Source organism: Oncorhynchus masou, chromosome 1 (genome assembly GCF_036934945.1).
Source record: "Oncorhynchus masou masou isolate Uvic2021 chromosome 1, UVic_Omas_1.1, whole genome shotgun sequence".
Taxonomy (NCBI): Eukaryota; Metazoa; Chordata; class Actinopteri; order Salmoniformes; family Salmonidae; genus Oncorhynchus; species Oncorhynchus masou.
This window is the reverse complement of record NC_088212.1, coordinates 72,136,560-72,156,703: the sequence shown is the minus strand read 5'-3', so window position 1 is coordinate 72,156,703 and position 20,144 is coordinate 72,136,560. Positions and strand designations below refer to the sequence as shown.

General features: G+C 42.1%; 1 protein-coding gene across 5 annotated transcripts in view; it reads left to right on the top strand.

Annotated features, from left to right (window-relative positions):
* Positions 1–8,870: 8,870 nt before the first annotated feature.
* The window catches only part of LOC135550082 (liprin-beta-2-like), a 35,904-nt gene continuing 24,630 nt past the window's right edge, over positions 8,871–20,144 (top strand). For 2 of the 5 annotated variants that reach the window (XM_064980567.1, XM_064980559.1), the window contains exons 1-5: positions 8,871–9,404; positions 11,874–11,960; positions 14,894–15,007; positions 17,443–17,574; positions 19,727–19,819. In XM_064980567.1, coding sequence (XP_064836639.1) covers positions 9,357–9,404; positions 11,874–11,960; positions 14,894–15,007; positions 17,443–17,574; positions 19,727–19,819 — 474 coding nt within the window. In that variant the 5' untranslated portion in view covers positions 8,871–9,356. Of the gene's footprint in view, positions 9,405–11,873; positions 11,961–14,893; positions 15,008–15,698; positions 15,992–16,505; positions 17,294–17,442; positions 17,575–19,341; positions 19,820–20,144 lie in introns of those variants that run through there. The other 3 variants (XM_064980576.1, XM_064980585.1, XM_064980593.1) reach the window with 3 other exon arrangements.

Genomic DNA, 20,144 nt, shown 5'->3' with positions numbered 1-20,144 from the left:
GACAGCATTCGGAATTTTGGATGAAAAGCGTGCCCAAAGTAAACTGCCTGCTACTCAGGCACAGAAGCTAGGATATGCATCTAATTGGTAGATTTGGATAGACAACACTATTGTTTCCAAAACCGTTAAAATAATGTCTGTGAGTATAACAGAACTGATATGGCAGGCGAAAACCTGAGGAAAATCCATCCAGGAAGTGCTTTTATGTGAAAGGCTGTTTTTCCATTGAAAGCCTATCCCCCATACAAAGACGATCTCTATGGCTTCTTCTACATCTGGCCAGTCTTTAGGCATTGTTTCAGGCTTTTACTTGGAAAAATGAGGGAGATACAGCACTTTCAATGAGTGGACAGTGGACATTTCCATACATGAGTCCAGCGTGTGACCGGGAGCGCGCCTTTCTTGTTTCTCATGGAGTCTTCGGAGTGCAACCATATGAAGATCATCAAAGGTAAGTGATACATTTTATCGCTATTTCTGACTTTTGTTACTCCTCTTCTTGGCTGCTAAATGTGTGCAATGATTTGTCTGCTGGGCGCTGTTCTCAGATAATCGCATGGTTTGCTTTCGCTGTAAAACCTTTTTGAAATCTGACACAGTGGTTGGATTAACAATAAGTTTATCTTTAAGCCCATGTATAATTAACACTTGTATGTTTCATGAATTTTTATAATGAGTGTTTCTGTTTTTGAATGTGGCGAACTGCAATTTCACCGGATGTTGGCCAGGTGGGACGCTAGTGTCCCACACCCGCTAGAGAGGTTAAAGATCAAACCCTTACCTTCAATTTTCTCCTAAAATGATATACCAAAATCTACCTGTAGCTCAGGACCTGAAGCAAGGATATGCATATTCTTGATACCATTTGAAAGGAAACACCTGGAAGTTTGTGGAAATGTGAAATTATCGTTGCATAATTTAACACACTAGACACTTGAAAAAGAGACTGTGTCCCAATGGGCTTTTCCTGGTTAAATACAGGTGAAATATATATATTTTTAAATAAGATAATGTTTTTTATCCCATCATCTTTGAAAGTTAAAGAGAAAGGCCAATATATGACTTAGGAATCTAGGCGCAATTTAGATTTTGGCCACTAGATGGCATCAGTTTATGTGCACATTTTTAGACTGATCCATTGCATTGCATTTCTGTTCATAACGTTGCATCAAGACTGCCCAAATGTGCTTAATTGGTTTATTAAAACCTCTTGAAACTACCCATCCCGGATCCGGAATCGTGAATACAGCCTCAGGCTCATTAGCATAACGCAACGTTAACGATTTCTGAAAATCGCAAATGAAATGAAAATAATATGCCTGCTCTCAAGCTTAGCCTTTTCTTAACAACAATGTCATCTTAGATTTTCAAAATATGCTTTTGAACCATAGCAAATCAAGCATTTGTGTAAGAGTATTGCAAGCTAGCTTAGCATTTTGCGTAGCATTTAGCATGCAACATTTTCACAAAAACCAGATAACCAAATAAATAAAATCATTTACCTTTGAAGAACTTCGGATGTTTTCAATGAGGAGACTCTCAGTTACATAGCAAATGTTCAGTTTTTCTTGAAAGAATCTTTGTGTAGGAAAAATCGCTCCGTTTTGTACATCACATTTGGCTACCGAAACGAACCGAAAATTCAGTCACCAAAACATCAAACTTTTTCCGAAATAACTCCATAATATCGACCGAAATATGGCAAACGTTGTTTAGAATATCTCTATAATATTAATATATAATATTTCACATATCTCTTCATTGATATGCCGTTCATGGAAGCCTGCTTTCCCCTCAGAATCCCATGGAAAAATACCAGCAGCTGAAAATGACGCACCAATTTCGACGGAGGACACCGGGCGGACACCTGGAAAATGTAGTCTCTTATGGTCAATCTTCCAATGATATGCCTACAAATACGTAACAATGCTGCAGACACCTTGGGGAAACGATAGATAGGGCAGGCTCATTCCTCTCGCATTCACAGCCATATAAGGAGACAATGGAAAACAGAGCCTCAAAAATCCTGCTCATTTCCTGGTTGCCGTTTCATCTTGGTTTTGCCTGTAGCTCCTGTTCTAGGGCACTCACAGACAATATCTTTGCAGTTCTGGAAAATTCAGAGTGTTTTCTTTCCAAAGCTATCAATTATATGCATAGTCGAGCATCTTTTTGTGACAAAATATCTTGTTTAAAACTGGAACGTTTTTCATCCAAAAATGAAATTGCCCCCCAGAGTTTCAAGAGGTTAATATATTTTCAAGTTCATAACTCTGCACTCTCCTCAAACAATAGCATTGTATTCTTTCACTGTAATAGCTCATGTAAATTAGACAGTGCAGTTAGATTAACAGTAATTTAAGTTTCCTGCCCATATCAGATATGTCTATGTCCTGTGAATTGTTATTGTTTCTTACAACCTCATGCTAATCACATTAGCCTACGTTAGCTCTACCATCCCAAGGGGGATGTTCACCTTTTCTTTCACAATTTCAAATATATTTTCCAACGGGGCTGTGCATTTGGGTGAGGCTTGAAAGACGTTTTGGACACTACAGTTAAAATGGTTAACTTTGTTAAAGCAAGGCCCCTGAACTCTTTTGTATTTTCTGCACTATGCAATGCTATGGGCAGCGACCATGTAACACGTTTACAACATGCAGAAGTGCGCTGGTTATCAAGGGGCAAAGTATTGACACCTTTTTTTAAATTGAGAGACGAGCTTAAAGTTTTCTTTACAGATCATAATTTTCACTTGTATGATGACGAGTTTCTCACGCGACTGGCCTATGTGGGTGATGTTTTTCTTGCCCGAATGATCTGAATCTCGGATTACGGGACTCTCTGCTACTATATTCAATGCATGGGACAAAATTGAGGCTATGATTAAGAAGTTGGAGCTCTTCTCTGTCTGTATTAAAATGACAATACAGGTCTTTCTGTCATTGTAGGATTTTTTTGTGAGCAAATTAAATCAAGCTTACAGACAATGTCAAATGTGATATAGTTGTATATATAGTTGTAAATGAGAACTTGTTCTCAACTAGCCTACCAGGTTAAATAAAGGTGAAATAAATAAAAATATTTAAAAAATAGCGAAGCACCTGAGTGAGTTGGGCGCGCAATTACGCAGGTACTTTCCTGAAACGGATGACACAAACAACTGATTCGTTATCTCTTTCATGCCCTGCCTCCAGTCCACTTACCGATATCTGAACAAGAGAGCCTCATCGAAATTCCAACAAGTGGTTCTGTGAAAATTGAATTTAATCAGAAGCCACTGCCAGATTTCTGTATTGAGCTGTGCTCAGAGTATCCTGCCTTGGCAAATCGCGCTGTTAAGACACTGATGCCCTTTGCAACCATGTGCCTATGTGAGAGTGGATTCTTGGCCCTCACTAGAATGAAAACTAAATACAGGCACAGACTGTGTGTGGAAAATGATTTAAGGCTAAGACTGACTACAATACAACCCAACACTGCAGAATTATGTGAATCCTTTCAAACACACCCTTCTCATTAACCTGTGGTGAGTTATTCACAATTTTCAATTAACAAATAAAGTTGTATTTGTAAAATGGCTAAATAAAGACCAAAATGGTTGATTATTGTTGTATTATTATTTGTGCCCTGGTCCTCTAAGAGCTCTTTGTCTCTTCCCACGAGCCGGGTTGTGACAAAAACTTACACTCATTCTTTTGTTTAATAAATGTATCGTATAGTGTGTGTGGCAGGCTTACAATGATGGCAAAAAAACAACATTTGAGAGTGCGCTGATCCTGATGCTAGAGGGGGTACGCAGATGGAGGTTGAATGTTTGAAGGGGTACGGGACTATAAAAAGTTTGGGAACCACTGGTGCAGAGGAAAACAGTTTCTACCCCCAAGCCGTAAGACTGCTGAACAACAAAACAAATGGCCACCCAGTTATTTGCATTGACCCCTCCCCCCCATCACTGCTGCTACTCTCTATTTAATATCTATTCATAGTCATGTTACCCTTACCTACATGCACAAATGACCTCGACCATCCTGTACCCCAGCACATTGACTCAGTATCGATACCCCCTGCATATAGCCTCATTATTGTTATTTTGTTGTGTATTTTATTTTTTACTTGTTGTTTGTATTTTATTTTTTACTTTAGTTCATGAAGTAAATATTTTCTAACTCTATTTCTTGAACCTTATTGTTGGTTAAGGGCTTGTAAGTCAGCATTCCACGGTAAGGTCTAAACCTGTTGTATTCGGAGCATGTGACACATACAATTTGATTTGATTTGTAAATTACACGATTACATCTGTGAACAGAGGACGTAATACAATGTGGCAATGTGCATTAGGTTTAAAGATGTATATACATTTTCCTGTGAGTAGGTTTGTGTGTGTGCGCGTGTGCATGTAATTATACAGCAAATAGTCCAAAACAGGTTGTAGTGACAGAGATGATGGCTCCCATTCTGTCTACAGCATCCATACGGTTTTCACTTGGACTTTGTTATGACAGCCATTGGTCCATGTTTGCATTGGTTATCAGTATCCAACTGTCTGTCATCCTGTCCTCCTACAGTATGTCCGTTTGTCAGTACAAGGCTCTTATGTGTCCTCCAAATAATGCCTTGGTTGTGCTACCCTAGTGTAGCTTGACAGCTCTTTAAAATCATGGTATTCTGTGTTGTGTCTAACCGTCTGATTGACAGTGACATAAGGTAAACTGTGGATGCTATACAGAAATGATTATGACTGACTCCTGCTGGTCAGTACCATCTTTATGCTGATTCAACCTTGTTTCTAGTAAGGCAGTATTTTATAACTTCTGTATTCTCAGGCTGAGGGAAACATAAAAGCCATAAAAATCATACCAGCCATGAAAAAATAAAGAAACACAAAACAATTAAGAAATATAGAAATATTAGAACGACCAATGTCAGTCCAGAATATAAGTATCTAAGGTGTAGGCAAGAGTACTGGGTGGTAGCCGGCTAGTAACAGTGACTAAGGTTCAGGGCAGGGTACTGGGCAGAAGCCAGCTAGTGGTGACGATTCAACAGTCTGATGGCCTGGAAATAGAAGCTGTTTTTCAGTCCGTTGGTTTCAGCTTTGATTTACCTGTCTCCACCTTCTGGATGGTAGCAGGGTGAACAGGCTGTGGCTCAGTGGCTGAGGTCCTTGATGATCTTCTAGGCCTTTCTGTGACACTGGCTGCTGTAGATGTCCTGAAGGGCAGGCATTGTACCTCCAGGGATGCGTTGGGCTGACCACACCATCCTGTTGAGAGCCCTGCAGTTGTGGATGGTGCAGTTGCTATACCAGGCAGTGATAGGACAGCGTGCAGTGTAAATGTGCACCCGGCCCGCCACAGGAGTCGCTAGTGCGCAATGGGACAAGGACATCCCTGCCAGCCAAACCCTCCCCTAGCCTGGACGATGCTGGGCCAATTGTGTGTCGCCCCATGGGTCTCCCGGCTACGGCAGAGCCTGGACTCGAACCCAGAATCTCTAGTGGTACAGCTAGCACTGCAATGCAGTTTTTCGGGAGGCCCACAAAAACACGAACAATGCTAAGGTTGGTATTCCATCCCAAGTGGATAGGACTGCTGACAATGGCAAGAACTCCGCACGCAAAATGAGATGAACATTTAAAGCCAAAAGCCACATCCATGGAGGATATTTACATGGGAAAAGGGGCTGGGGCAGCTGTTGTTGTTTTGCTCTAATTTTGATCTAAGAGTTAAAGAGTACTCCCTAAAGCTCCAGACATCTGAGTGCTGATTAGAATCTCTTTGACTGATTTTACATTTTAGTTCATGATTGAAAACTGTCCCATCTCTTACTCGCCTCCATTCGGCTCCTTCTGCCCCTCTCTGTCTGTCTCAAACCCTCCTCTCACCGGCTCTACTCTCACTTGCCGCATCCCCCTCCTCCTCTCTCTATTTCAATTTCTACTAGTGCAAGGTGATCCAGTGAGTAACAGTGTATGAAGTAGCCCGTTGCCATGCCGTCAGATGCCAGCCACATGCTGGAGGCAGCCTTGGAGCAAATGGATGACATTATTGCTGGTAAGTTTCCATTTTATTAAGACGTCCTCAAAGACAACCCGGCTTGCAATTACTGCTCTCTCTACACTGTTATTTGACAATGTCTTGAAGGTTTCACTGAGATTTAAATAAATTAACTTAGGAATGTTACATTGTGTTCAGTTCTTTCTAAGCATAATCTAAAAAATGGTTTACTTTAGATTTTACATGAAATGAGGAAAGGAAAGTTCCTCTTGTGATCTTGAAGTTTGAGATCCTGGGATTGAGTTTGTTTCCATCTAGAGCAGATTTTACCGGGGGAAACTCGCAGGTTTTGATTAGGTGGTCCTTGTCAGTAGGCTACTGTATATCAACCTTTCTGCTAGTTTTTTAAGCTGCCTCTCTTCTTCCCCCACTTGATCTATTCCATTCATACTCTATCATTTTTATTAGGTTTACATTTTGATCATTTAGCAGACACTCTTATCCAGAGCAACTTACAGTCAGTGCATTCAACTAAGGTCCATACATCCACATGTCACAGTGATAGAATGTAAAGACTTCCTCAGTAAAGCAGCTGTCAGCCAGATCGGTGCTAGAAAGACAAATACAACAGTAAGGTTTGATTTATTGTCTCTTCATCCTTGTCTGTAATTGTCCACCTTGCTCTATAACTAGCTCTCTCTCCATGTTTTCTTACAGGGGTGATACATTTCAATCACCACTGTTTGTCACAACCACAGCAGTATATCTGATGACTCTGTTGGGATTTCTAATAATAGAGATAGCATAGTGCTAATGACCCACAGCACACTGCGCTAAGACTGAGAAGATAATGACCTCACCCATAGAGATAGTCATACAGGCTAGCATAATGCTAATAATGAACATTCTAGCAATTCCCATAATAGGCATGCATCTAAGGTGACATGAGATCATGAATATCTATATATGTGCAGACTAGTGCAATATTTAAAAGACCATCAGAGCACAGCACTTTGACCCACTGCCTTTACTCATAGAGGCGGTCAATATAACATACAAAGTCTTTACAATATCCATATAGAGAACACTTTCAAAGCTGACAGCATTCAGACAATGTAGAAGATAGCATTGTAGTGGGAGTGTGCCCTCCAGTGGTCTGGCTAGGTAGCAGTTGGGTGTTTTCAATTATTTCACACAGTATGTTGATGTATTCAGTGACTCGCTTTGGAAATTCAAACTGACATGAGATATTCATCAGCACATAGTACTTTCACTCAGGAATCCTGACAGCCTGTTTGTGGAGCGGTCACATACAATATATTCAACTCCGAACAGTTTATAGTAATCCGATTTCAGAAAATCAAAACAAGTCCAAATGGATTGCTAGACTCTGGGATAGCTAGCGTTAAGGCTCTAATGGCTGTATCTCCACTATGATCTTTGCCCTAACCCTAACCATAACTCAAACTTAAATGATTTCATTTTATTGGCAGGAGGGTTCTGCGAGGCCTTCTTGAAGTTTGTGGCCCAGGGTTACCCCTCTCAGGTTTCGGACTCTGCCCTCATTCCTGCCCTGATCTCAGACGTTACCCCCGACATCAGGGTGCTACAGCTGGTAGAGGATCTCAGGGTAGCCCTGGAGGGCCAGGTGGACCAGGAGTCCATGAGGAGACAGGTCCCCATAGACACAGCACACACCCTGTTAGAGTGGCTGGAGAAGGGAGGGGTGAGTACCTTCAACACAGCCTAAACTCACTTCGCACACTAAACTGGCTAGTGTGGTGTATGTTTTTCAGGAAACCTTGTTTCTGGGTTCCATTGTACAATACATGGCTACAATGATCAAATCTGTTCTGCAGTAACGGCAGCTATTGAATCAAGCTCACTTCCAACAGCCAGAAGGGCAGCAGGTAGCCTAGCATTTAAGAGCATTGGGCCAGTAACTGAAAGGAGGCTTGAGCAAGGTAGATAACCCCCAGCAACTGTTCCCGGGCGCTGGTGTCATGGATGTCGATTAAGGCAGCCCCCTACGCCTCTCTGATTCAGAGGGGTTGGGGTAAATGCGGAAGACACATTTCAGTTCAATGCATTCAGTTGTACAACTGACTAGGTATCCCCCTTTCCCACATAGAGAGCCTATGATTTCTGAGAACTCTACCTGCAAATAATGTAATGCACTGTAGGAGGCCAGGCAGAATTGCTGGGTGAAAACTATAGGTCATGTACAGTATTTATATGGTACATGAAGGCATAAGGTCTGTTTTGTGGTGGTCTTTATTCAGGGGTGGATGCCCCCTCCCATCCCCTCTTCACCCAGGAGTAGGAGCCAGAGCAGGGGTCTCTCATCTGCCACTGGTAATGAGATCCAGAGGTAGCTGCTGCTCAGACTGGGAGGCAGTTAGTTCCCCTCCTCCATCCTTTCCTCCTCTTTCTTCTCCTTATCCACTCCTTCCTGCTTGCATTTTGATGTTGGTTTTATTTGCACATAAACTTTATCACATACTTACTATGCACATTCAGGGTAAGGAAAGGAACATCTGATACTCTCCCCACCTAACTCCACTTCAACTACTCTATCCCCCTCCCTCCCCTTCCTATTCTCCCTTTCATCCTCCTCACCTACCCTCCATCCCTTCCCTCCCGTCTATTTAATCTCCCCTTTCTCTTCCTCCTCCCCCTCCTCTATGTCTACCTACCTTTCTTGATTCGTACCACATCTGTGACAAGCATGTATAGCAGAATGCTCCCTTTCTACGGTGCCCATTTAGAGAGATCACAAAAGTAGCTACATCGAGGGGTACTTTAGAGAGAGAGAGAAAGGGGGGGATACAGACAAAAAGAACCAAGTGATAATGTTTGTGCATGAGACAGAGAGGGAGAGCGATGAAAAGAGAGAGACAGACAGCAAGAGAGAGAGAGAGGGAGTGTGTTTGTGTGTGTGTGTATGTGCGTAAGAGAGAGAGAGAAGGAGAAGAAAACTCGTCACTTCTCAGCCTGCCTCTGTCTGGGCTCCAAAACGCACAGCCAGGGTTCGAACCAGACACAGCACACCACAGGGTCTCCACTACAGTCTCTCTGCAGCAAGAGAGAGGGAATGAGGGGAAGACGAAGAAGATATAAGGAATCAGGGAGATCAACAGTGATAAAGTATCTTTCTTTCTGAGCTCTACTCTATTAATCAATCTCTTGTCTATCGTGCTCTTGCTTCCTTTTTTGATCTCTCTCTCTCTCTCTCTCTCTCTCTCTCTCTCTCTCTCTCTCTCTCTCTCTCTCTCTTTCTCTCTCTCTCTCTCTCTGGATAAGTTACAGTGTAGAGTTTGAGGGAGGATATAGTCAAAGCCACAATGGGCCAACAGAATGGAGTATAACATAGATTTTTATAAGCATTTTGCCTGGTTGAAAAAGGTAAGAGACTTTGAGGTTTCACTTTCATGCATTTTCCCTGCTAATACATCTGTACTGCATCTGTATAGAGGAATCTGGTTATTGTTATTACAGTGAAATTCCTTGCATACTGGAGATGCACATGGAGAAAGACGTGTGTTGTGGAGTTGCTCATTGTGACACAGTTAGAAACATTGATAGTATAGACTCACCTGTTTTTATCGTAAGCTGGAATGTTGTGCGTCGTACTGTCCTAAAAAGCAAAAAAGCAGTAACTGCTCATAGCGTGGAACTGAGAAAATGGCTTTAATTTACCTTGGTTTCACAGTAACCTTATGCAGTTGCTGCTAGCAGGACCACCATGTTCTCCAAAACACAATATAATATAGGTAGGATACTTGTCCACATGATTAAGCATGTATTTAATGTAGCAAAAATACCTTGCTTATTTTCTCTTGTTCGTACTGGTCACCCATGGGAATCCAACCCTGGCATCTACCAATTGAGCCACACGGGAACCAACTCTCCCTGTGATTCTTTACTGTACAGGAATAATATAATATTTTACTTATTTAAGTTTATTTAATTTTTATGTTTACAGGGACATTCAGTAAAAGTGTCGGTTTAAGCCAGCCAACTAATTTTCAACTGCAGTCCCTGGGCAGGTTCTTAAAACAATTACAATACAGACAAACAATGAGCAGTGAGCACATGCAGAGCAACATAGAACAAGCAACACGTAGCATGCAGAACAATAGCAAAAAAAAGCAACAAAACAAAATCCATAAAAGCAACAGTGTTTCCACACCTCACACGCTACAGACAACATGGAAAGCGTTAATAAACAGCTGGGGATTTTGTTCACAAGCATGACTGGCCTTTAGCCATGTCTTGGCTTTTTGTCAAGGTGGGATAGGTGGCGCAGTTGTGTGTGTCTGATGGCAGTGTGTTCCAGACATGGGAAGCTCTCACAGAGAAAGCAGATGAACTGATTGAGATGCTGTTCCTTAATAGAGCTATACCCAAAACTCTGCAGGTGATTAGGATTGGATGAGCTTCGACATAGCCTTCATACATGGTACGATAACAGGAAAACTTTATTTCAGTATAGTTCAATTAGCTATATGGCTAACCTGTCAATCCATCTGTTGAGGAACTTTTACTGAATTTCAATGAAGAATGTGTAGGCTAATCTGAGTCTGTGGCTAAATGGATGTTATCTAGGATAGAAGGAAAACTTTTCAACGTGTCACTGAATGGGAACCAGATCTGGTATGGTGAGCTTGTGCACCAGGCTTAACCTGTTTCACGGTCCCTGCGGCCAATCAGCAATCAAGGTCCCAGTGACCAATCACTAATTAGGGGCAGGAAACATGTGTCGGGAGATACTGGGATGCGTGAAAGGTAAACACCAGACAGGTCAAGAGGTCATAGTACCTGAGGAGAATAAATGAATGGAAGAATGGATGGGCAACATGTGTTTTCACTTCAGACTTTGTCCTTCCTCTGGGAGGTACAGTACAGGAAACACCTGAAATAGACCTGATAGGACGAGACTGGATGTAGTTACGATCAGCCCATTCCTGAATTCTCCTTCACCATCTTGTTGTCATTAGGGAGACGTTTTTAGCTCTTTGCTGGCTGATCCCATCTGGACCTCGTTGTCACGGATTAACTTGGACACAACATGGCCTGATAGATGATAATATACAAAGGCTTTTTCTCTCTCTTTTACCAAACTGACTTGTTTATTTGGACTTGTTTACAGGATGTTTATGTTGCGCAAATATTTGTTATTTGCAGCCCTTGACATAACTGAAGGGAATGCATTTGCATATTCTATTGTTCAAAAGATATATGGCTAAATGCATAATTTGTCTTCTTTTTCCTATGACTCTTGAAGGAAGTTAAACTCCGGCCACATGCTGTGGATTCTGAATCTTCAACAGTTAGATCTGCAGAGTGTTCTTACATAGTCTATTAAAGGTTTAATGGTATTTCACAATTACTGTAAACCACTTGAGCTGGTTGGCTCAGCCTCAAAATTGCTGTGCCACAAATTTTCCATGGTTGTGGTTTAAAAAAGTCTGGATTTCTCAGCAATTTCTTAATAAGCCATTATTTAGGAAGGCCTGAGGTCTTGCAACCTTGGTTCGAGAAGCAAATATCAAATTCTTAGAATACTAAAATATTCATCATCATTTAATGAAAGCTTAAGAAGCATAAACCTCTTACAGAATTTCACACTCACGACCTTCTCACCCCACAGCCACAATAGGTTATATGAAATGTGATACCAATGCTGTGTGTGTGTGTGTGTGTGTGTGTGTGTGTGTGTGTGTGTGTTCTTGTTGTTCTCTCCAGAGTCTGAGCTTTCATTTCAGGGAGCCCTGGTTCAAGGTAGAGCTGACACTGTGGGTAACTCCTCTCACTTCACAGTTGTACTTGTACTGACCACAAATTGACCAGTAACTGACCGCTCCTCTGTAGGTAAACCAGCAGTCCCCTGTGAACGGCGAGACTAACCAAGAACGATTGACGCGTTTAGAGGGAGACAAAGAGTCCCTTGTCCTCCAGGTAAGATTACCTTATGTCATAAACAGTGTATGCATGTGTATGTTTTGTATTTGCCATAATGCATTTGTGTATTTTTAGCTATCTGTGTCTGTAGGCATGTGTGTTTTGCGGCACATTGGCATATAAAGGAGTTGTAGTAATGTTTATATACCACTCACCTACATCAATTATTATTTCAATTCAGCTGAAGTTGAATCCCCCGAGTTGAATATGAGCCTACTGATATACAAGAGGATACATTACACTGCATTGGCCCCCTGGTGCCCTCAATAAAATATAAACAGTAGTAGCTCTATCATGTATCAGTCATTACAGAGGGAGGGATAGAGAGAGGGAAAGAGGGAGAGGAAGAGAGACAAATATATATATAGAGACACAAGCCCAACGCAAAATGCAGTGCTATCCAGCCCTAAATCAACAGTACACTGTGGCTAACTATTTGACCATGGTTACTGATCAAAACCGTGACAAAGTACAGGCTCAGTGAGCACAGACCAACCTGCACATGTCCTCTATATTATTATTGTTCAATGGTTGACAATATTGATTATTATTATCTTAATATTGTAAATATCCAAAGTAAGCTTTGGCAATATGTACATTGTTACGTCATGCCAATAAAGCGAATTGAATTGAATTGCGAGAGATGTAGACAGAGACAGAGAGAGAGATGTAGAGAGAGAGAGAGAGAGATAGAGATATACAGTGGGGCAAAAAAGTATTTAGTCAGCCACCAATTGTGCAAGTTCTCCCACTTAAAAAGATGAGAGAGGCCTGTAATTTTCATCATAGGTACACTTCAACTATGACAGACAAAATGAGGGAAAAAATCCAGAAAATCACATTGTAGGATTTTTAATGAATTTATTTGCAAATTATGGTGGAAGTAAGTAATAAGTATTTGGCGGGAGAGAGAGATGTAGAGAGAGAGAGAGATGGAGAGAGAGAGAGTGATGTAGAGATGTAGAGAGAGAGATGTAGAGAGAGACTGAGAGATAGATGTAGAGAGAGAGAGAGCTGTAGAGAGAGAGAGAGAGAGAGATGTATGACCATTTTAGAGAGACATTTCCCTCAGATTACACAGATCCACAAAAAATTAGAAAACAAATCCAATTTTGAAAAACTCCCATATCTACTGGGTGAAATTCCACAATGTGCAATCACAGCAGCAAGATTTGTGACCTGTTGCAACGAGAAAAGGGCAACCAGTGAAGAACACACACCATTGTAAATACAACCCATATTTATCTCTATTTATTTTATCTTGTGTCCTTTACCATGTGTACATTGTTAAAACACTGTATATATAATATGACATTTGTAATGTCTTTATTGTTTTGAAACTTCTGTATGTGTAATGTTTACTGTTAATATGTATTGTTTATTTCACTTTATATATTCACTCTATATATTATCTACCTCACTTGCTTTGGCAATGTTAACACATGTTTCCCATGCCAATAAAGCCCTTGAATTGAATTGAATTGATGTAGAGAGAGAGAGAGAGAGAGAGAGAGAGAGAGAGAGAGAGAGAGAGAGAGAGAGAGAGATGTAGAGAGAGACACAGAGAGAGATGTAGAGAGAGAGAGAGAGAGAGAGAGAGAGAGAGAGAGAGAGAGAGATTGAGTTGTACAGAGAGAGATGTAGAGAGAGAGAGATATTGAGTTGTACAGAGAGAGAGATGTATATAAAGAGACAGAGAGATATGTAGAGAGAGAGAGATGTAGAGAGAGAGAGATATGTAGAGACAGAGAGAGAGATGTAGAGAGAGAGAGAGATGTAGAGAGAGAGAGAGATGCAGAGAGAGAGAGATTGAGTTGTACGTAGAGAGAGACTGAGATATGTAGAGAGAGAGAGAGATGCAGAGAGAGAGAGATTGAGTTGTACGTAGAGAGAGACAGAGATATGTAGAGAGAGAGAGAGAGATTGAGTTGTACATAGAGAGAGATGTAGAGAGAGACAGAGAGATATGTAGAGAGAGAGAGAGATGTAGAGACAGAGAGAGAGATTTAGAGAGAGATATAGAGAGAGAGATAGATAGATGTAGAGAGAGAGAGATTGAGTTGTACAGAGAGAGAGATGTAGAGAGAGATGCTTCACCCGCTTTGACAATGTTAACATATACTTCCCATGCCAATAAAGCTCCTTGAATTGAATTGAATTGAGAGGAGGGGTGATTAATCCAGTGTTAGGAACAAGGGCAGTACTTCTTACGTGTGTGTGTGTGTGTGTGTGTGTGTGTGTGTGTGTGTGTGTGTGTGTGTGTGTGTGTGTGTGCGTACACTAGTCCTCAGGGCTGTTGAGTAAGGGTTTTTCTGCAGTCAGGTCCAGATTTGCTGACTACAACACACCTCTGTTCATTGACAGATGTGATGTCTTGTTGTTGTGTATAGGTCTCATGTACACACTAACATGTTCCTTCACTAAACTCCATCTGATTGGCTGGTTGAGCCCCGACTTTGTAACCGATTGGCTCTTTCCCTAGTTTGTTTTCTCAACAGCTGTATCTATATCATGAGTAGTGCAGAGCCGGCCTGATGAGTTGAACTGAGAAAACTCATGAAGGACAAAGAGTCCTTCATTCAGCTTTGTAAATATTTGTTATCTGGCAGTGTGAAGGGTATATCAATTAAGGAGCTGATATGTTGTAAAATGGATGGCAGGCAGAGAGAGGTGATTTTAATGACTGAGAAAGTGCATGTGGATGTTGGGGTTAGATAACTTCCCAGGTGGAGGGTGGAGCCAGGAAAGGGGGAAGAAGGGAGGGAGGGAAGGAAGGAGCAAAGGCAGGGAGGGAGAAAGAGAGTGTGGGAATGAAACATGAACAGAGGTCAAGGGGGTTGACAACATTGAAAGGAGGGTGTCAGAAATGTTGAAATATTGCTGCCTGCTAGTGTGACTGAGTTTCGCCTCCCTTCCACACACACACACAGGTGAGCGTTCTGACGGACCAGGTGGAAGCTCAGGGAGTAAAGATCAGTGATCTGGAAAGTTCTCTGGAGGAACATCAACACAAGCTCAACTCTACAGAAGAGATGCTGCAGCAGGTAAGAACCTCACACTCTGCTCCTCTTCCATTCATACAAACCTTTGAACTGCAACCTTGTCTCAGTTTAGACTGGCTTCAGTATGATATCAACTTCCTCGTTTTGTATGGTTATCAGGTTCACTTCCATACAGTTCCTGTTCACTTCCAAACAGTTCCTGTTCACTTCCAAACAGTTCCTGTTTCTATTAAAACAGGGTTATGAAAGTCTGCATCACAGCAGCACAAATATCATGCCTTCTTCCTTAGACTGACATCATGACATTTGCGTTATGTATGACTAGAAAACGTTCAAATAATGCATGTGTGAGTAGAGGACATTTAGATTTAGACTCACTGTCTTCTAGCAGACTGTCTAGACATGCTGAGTCTCATGGTAGACTACCTCCTAGAGAGTCCAGTATCCCAGGAGGAAATTCCTCCCCAGGATTCCAATGAACCAGGCTCTAGATCTCTGTGACAACCCAAATATTTAGTGTGGTCTGTTCCCATCCAGGACTGATTCTTGGAGTGGAGCATCCGTCTGCTCTGGAAGGTTTGGTCATGGTGCTCTGCTCTAGGGCCGGTCTGTCTGGGTAGGTGTGCACAGGACAGAGAGCATTGTCGGTCACACCCCTAACCACCCAGATGAGATTGGACACAGGCTGGGAGGGGGGGAGGGGGGGTGGAAAGAGGGAGTGGAGGGACAGAGAATGAGAGAGAAATGGAAGAGAAGGTGTAAAGGGACAATGAGAGAGTAAATGGACTGAGAGATTAAGAAGCAGTGAGAGAGAGAGAGCAGGGATGAAGGGAGTGCTCTGTCATCAGTAGAGGTGGTGTCCATGTCTTCCACTCCTGTGAGGTGCAGTGGAGTTCAAACTCAGAGCAGACATGGAAACTCAAGGATCCTCTTTACAACTGAGCTAAGATAACTTCATGACAGCAACATCTTTCGCCTTCAATCATGAAAAGGACAATTGTCAGTCCATACAAACTGGAAATTGAGGTAGGACAAACTTAGCATACTAGTAAGTTGTTTTTGCTACAGTATATCATCCTTCCAAGGAGAGGCTTTCAACTGTTCCAAAGTTCTCCCAAATAAATTCTGTATACTATGCAGACTTTGTTAGACTCTTCAAATGCCTTCAATGCATTTCATTTGGTAGCCATTGCAAACTTCAATTCTGTTGCAAAAAGTGTATTAAACATAAACGGGAGGGACCTACCTGAATTTGGGGCAGCAGCACAGCCTAGTGGTTAGAGCATTGGACTAGCAACCAGAAGGTTGCAAGTTCAAACCCCTGAGCTGACAAGGTACAAATCTGTCATTCTGCTCCCGAACAGGCAGTTAACCCACTGTTCCTCAGCCATCATTGAAAATACAAATTTGTTCTTAACTGACTTGCCTAGTTAAACAAATAAATAAAAATTTGTCCAATTGTAATTTTGTTTTGCTCTGTTTGTTTCCATTTGGTTCTTAAACTGTAAACAGTTTTCGTATTGAATACACCCCTGGTTAACTCTGTACAGCATGGTTGTTTTGAAGGGCCGGGTTTGTTTCCATGAGATTTGGTCATTATGAGGCTTTGGACCTGAGCCGCAAATCTCTTACTAGTGACACAGCTCTAATATTTTCCATGTGCACTCTCCCAGAAACCTCTCAGAAACCCAACCCTTTTTGCTTCAAAATAGCTACATTTTTAAATGCCCATGGTCGGCCTGCCTCAGTGCTTCGGATATTTTCTTTGGACCGTTCTAAGGCTGTGTTTATGCAGGCAGCCCAATTCAGATATTTTCACTAATTAGTCTTTTGACTAATCACATCAGATCTTTTCACATCAGCGCTTTTTCAGAGCTGCACTGGTCAAAATACAAAAGAGTGAAAAAATATCAGATTTGGGCAGCCTCTGAGAATTTGCACCTGCCTGAAATCAACATAATTAGCTGTTGAGAGAAATGGGGACTTTCAAAGGGGACAGTTTTTCTGATAAAGAGGGATAATTAGTGTATCAAGCAAGGTCCTAATCAGCATGTTTGATTGATAGCAATCCTCATTCAAATAGGAAGGCATGTGCTGAGCCTCTACAGTACTTGTACGCTCTCCTCTGCATGCTTTGTGCTTTGCCTTTGAGAGGGGCAGTAAAAATAGTGCCCAGAAGCTGTGTATATTTAGCTGTGTGGACTGAGTCTGACAGCAGAGGGTTTGTCTGACTTTGAGAGAACGGAGCAGAGCTAGACGATAGCTTCTTTAGTGTCCAGAGTAGAAGTTCTGTTTGGGATTGGTGTCTTTGTACTACTGTCTCTAACGGTCAGTGTGTGTGTGTGTGTGTGTGTGTGTGTGTGTGTGTGTGTGTGTGTGTGTGTGTGTGTGTGTGTGTGTGTGTGTGTGTGTGTGTGTGAGGTCTTTAACCATTTGCATGATTGGTGTATTAACACATGTCTCCCCCCTGGTGGTAGGAGCTCCTTAGCAGGACGTCACTGGAGAGTCAGAAGTTGAATCTGATGGGAGAAGTGTCCTACCTGAAACTGAAGCTGGTGGACATGGAGGAGAAACAGTTTCATGGAGTAGAGAGGCAACACAAAGCAGAGGTAAGGACACGCACACATTAGGAGGGATGATGAGTAATACTAAGCTTAGGTATGACTGAGGAGGTCAGAGTTGAGTCCCTGAGACAGACTAGCATGTCTGTGATTACAACAACTGGCAGGTTTTTATTTCATTTTAGACTAATGTTGCGCTTGAACAAGTATAGGGAAGTTGAATTCTGTCAGGACTCGAATGGGGTTTGTTTCATATCCCTTGTGACATCTGTTAAGTGAAGTGAGCTTTACGAGGAAATGACAGGAGTGTATGTAGAAGTCCTGTTCATGTTTTAGGAGACCCAACCATGTATTCAGCAGCTGCCTTTATGACAAACATACTTTTAAAATGTACTCTACCCTCTTCCTGGACTACATGGAGAGAAGTTTCATTCCTAGGGAGTCCTAGCTCTGTTTTTAGTTCAACCTGAAATGTATGTTTGCTTAAGCCCATATGGTATGTTGGGTTACCTACACCCATCACCACATGAAGGTCCAACATCTTCCTCTGAACTATTGCAAAACATGGCTTGTCAATGAGCCTTTGTGCCCCAGAGCACATCCATACCATGTGAAGCCGTGTTGGCATGATGGATGACTGGGTAAACCTGAGGGTGAGTAGACTTTAACTCCACGAAAGGTTTTACGTTTCAGTCTACAGTCCTGATGTTGTTGAAATCATGACTGGCCTATTGTGTTAAATGAGGCAACTCCACCCCTTTCAAGACTGAGTAGCATAACACTTCAGACAGGAAATGATCCGTACCTGTGGTTTGTAAAGTAGAGGATATTCAGTAGGTTTAGTAGTTTAAGGACATGTGGTGCAATAGTCTTTCTGCTCTGGTCATGTACACACACTGCCTTCCCTATGACTGCTGTCTGGAGAGAATGAAACCTCTGCTTTGTACATTCCACTGATGTGCCATGTGTGACCATTCAAGCATACAGTATGCATGTGAATACGCACACACATTGACACTCACTTTGGAGGCCTCCCTGCTCTGGAGCAGTCACTAAGCTCATGGTTATATATAGCTGTGGACAGCTCTCCATATATCTGTCGTATCCTCTATACTGGACACCATGTGATACTTCCACAGTCCAGGCATAGCTCTATGGTTGTTTACGCTCTAAGTATGAGAACTTGCCTTGCTCTAATGGACTAGACTGTTTCTTTCATGTGGCAGTAGCGTGTGTGTGTGTGTGTGAGAGAGATTAGGTACCTCCTGTTCTCAATCCAGTAGGCCATAAGCATATTTACCCTGACAAAATAATTTCACAGGCCCAGAGTGTGTTTAGACCTCACAGAGCTGTTTCTCATTGTGGTTCACTCAGACATTTAAACCCAAAACAGTGCATGGCTTTAAACATTCCATTTATTATGTAACAAAATGTGTTAGTATATTGTTTAGGAACACCACACACAGTCCTTCCCTTTTTTTATTCTTCCTCTCATTCTGTGTTTATTTTAATTTTCCTTATTTCTCTCTTCCCTTTGTGTGTCAGAGTGTCGTAAACTTGATTAGTGAGCTGCAGGAGCAGATGTGTAGGTTTCAGCAGGAGATCAATTGCAGGATCCGGGAGAAAACAGGGCAGGCTGACAGTAGCCTACAGAAGGCCTGCGAAACTTGGTCCACGGATGCCCAAAACCCAGACCCGGGGCTCGCCTGTGTTTGTAGCCCAGAGGAGGTACACGACAGTGGGCTGGAGGAGCCTCCTGACGTGATCCCATTCTCAGGTGTGGAGAATAGCTCCAGTACTTCTGAGGAGCAGTGCTGCTGTGGAAGCGAGAGTGTAGGCAGAGAATGTCTGCATGACCTTTGCTCCTAAGCATGTAGTTGTCCATCACTGTGTGTGGCATGATCCCAAGGCTCTGACACTTAGATCTGTGCTTGCACTAAGGAACCCCTCACCAGCAAACTTGCACAGTTCATGAGACCCAATGCAATCCCATTTAATGTGTAGATAAGGGGGTTGATCCATGCACAGTACTGCATCATTTTTAAGAGACATTTCATTGTGGTGTTGTGAGAATAGTTAGCAGATAGCACTCATGGACTAATTGACAGTCTCCAGACTATTAAAACAATCCATTATCTGTTGATGTACATTTGTGACAATGACATTTACAAGTTGTATATCCTCTTATCAATGTCCCCAGGTCAAACTTCAAGAGCTCAGACTTCTCAAGGAGAAAGTAGACTATCTTGAAGACCAGAAGTCCCAGTATGAGAGGAGACTCAAAGCAACAAAGGTATAACAAACATGCGTTAGCCTACCTCCTCTCCTGTTATGTCTAGACTGTACTAGTAGTGCCCAGATTCCTCTGCTAACTGCAGTTTTCCTAAACTCTGTCCAATCTGCTTTTCTGCCCAGTTAGATGAGTCATACAGACACGAAAGTCATTCACAAAAGTTTATTTTCTTTACAAATCTGCTGACCATTTCTTTGTAGAAATGGATTTAAATGGTGGCACATTCCCTTGGTGGTTTCTCTTGGCGGTTAAACAATGCCTTGGTTAACACACCCCATTGCCATACCTCGCTGGCTCTCTACCTGGCTCTCTTTTGCTCACTCTT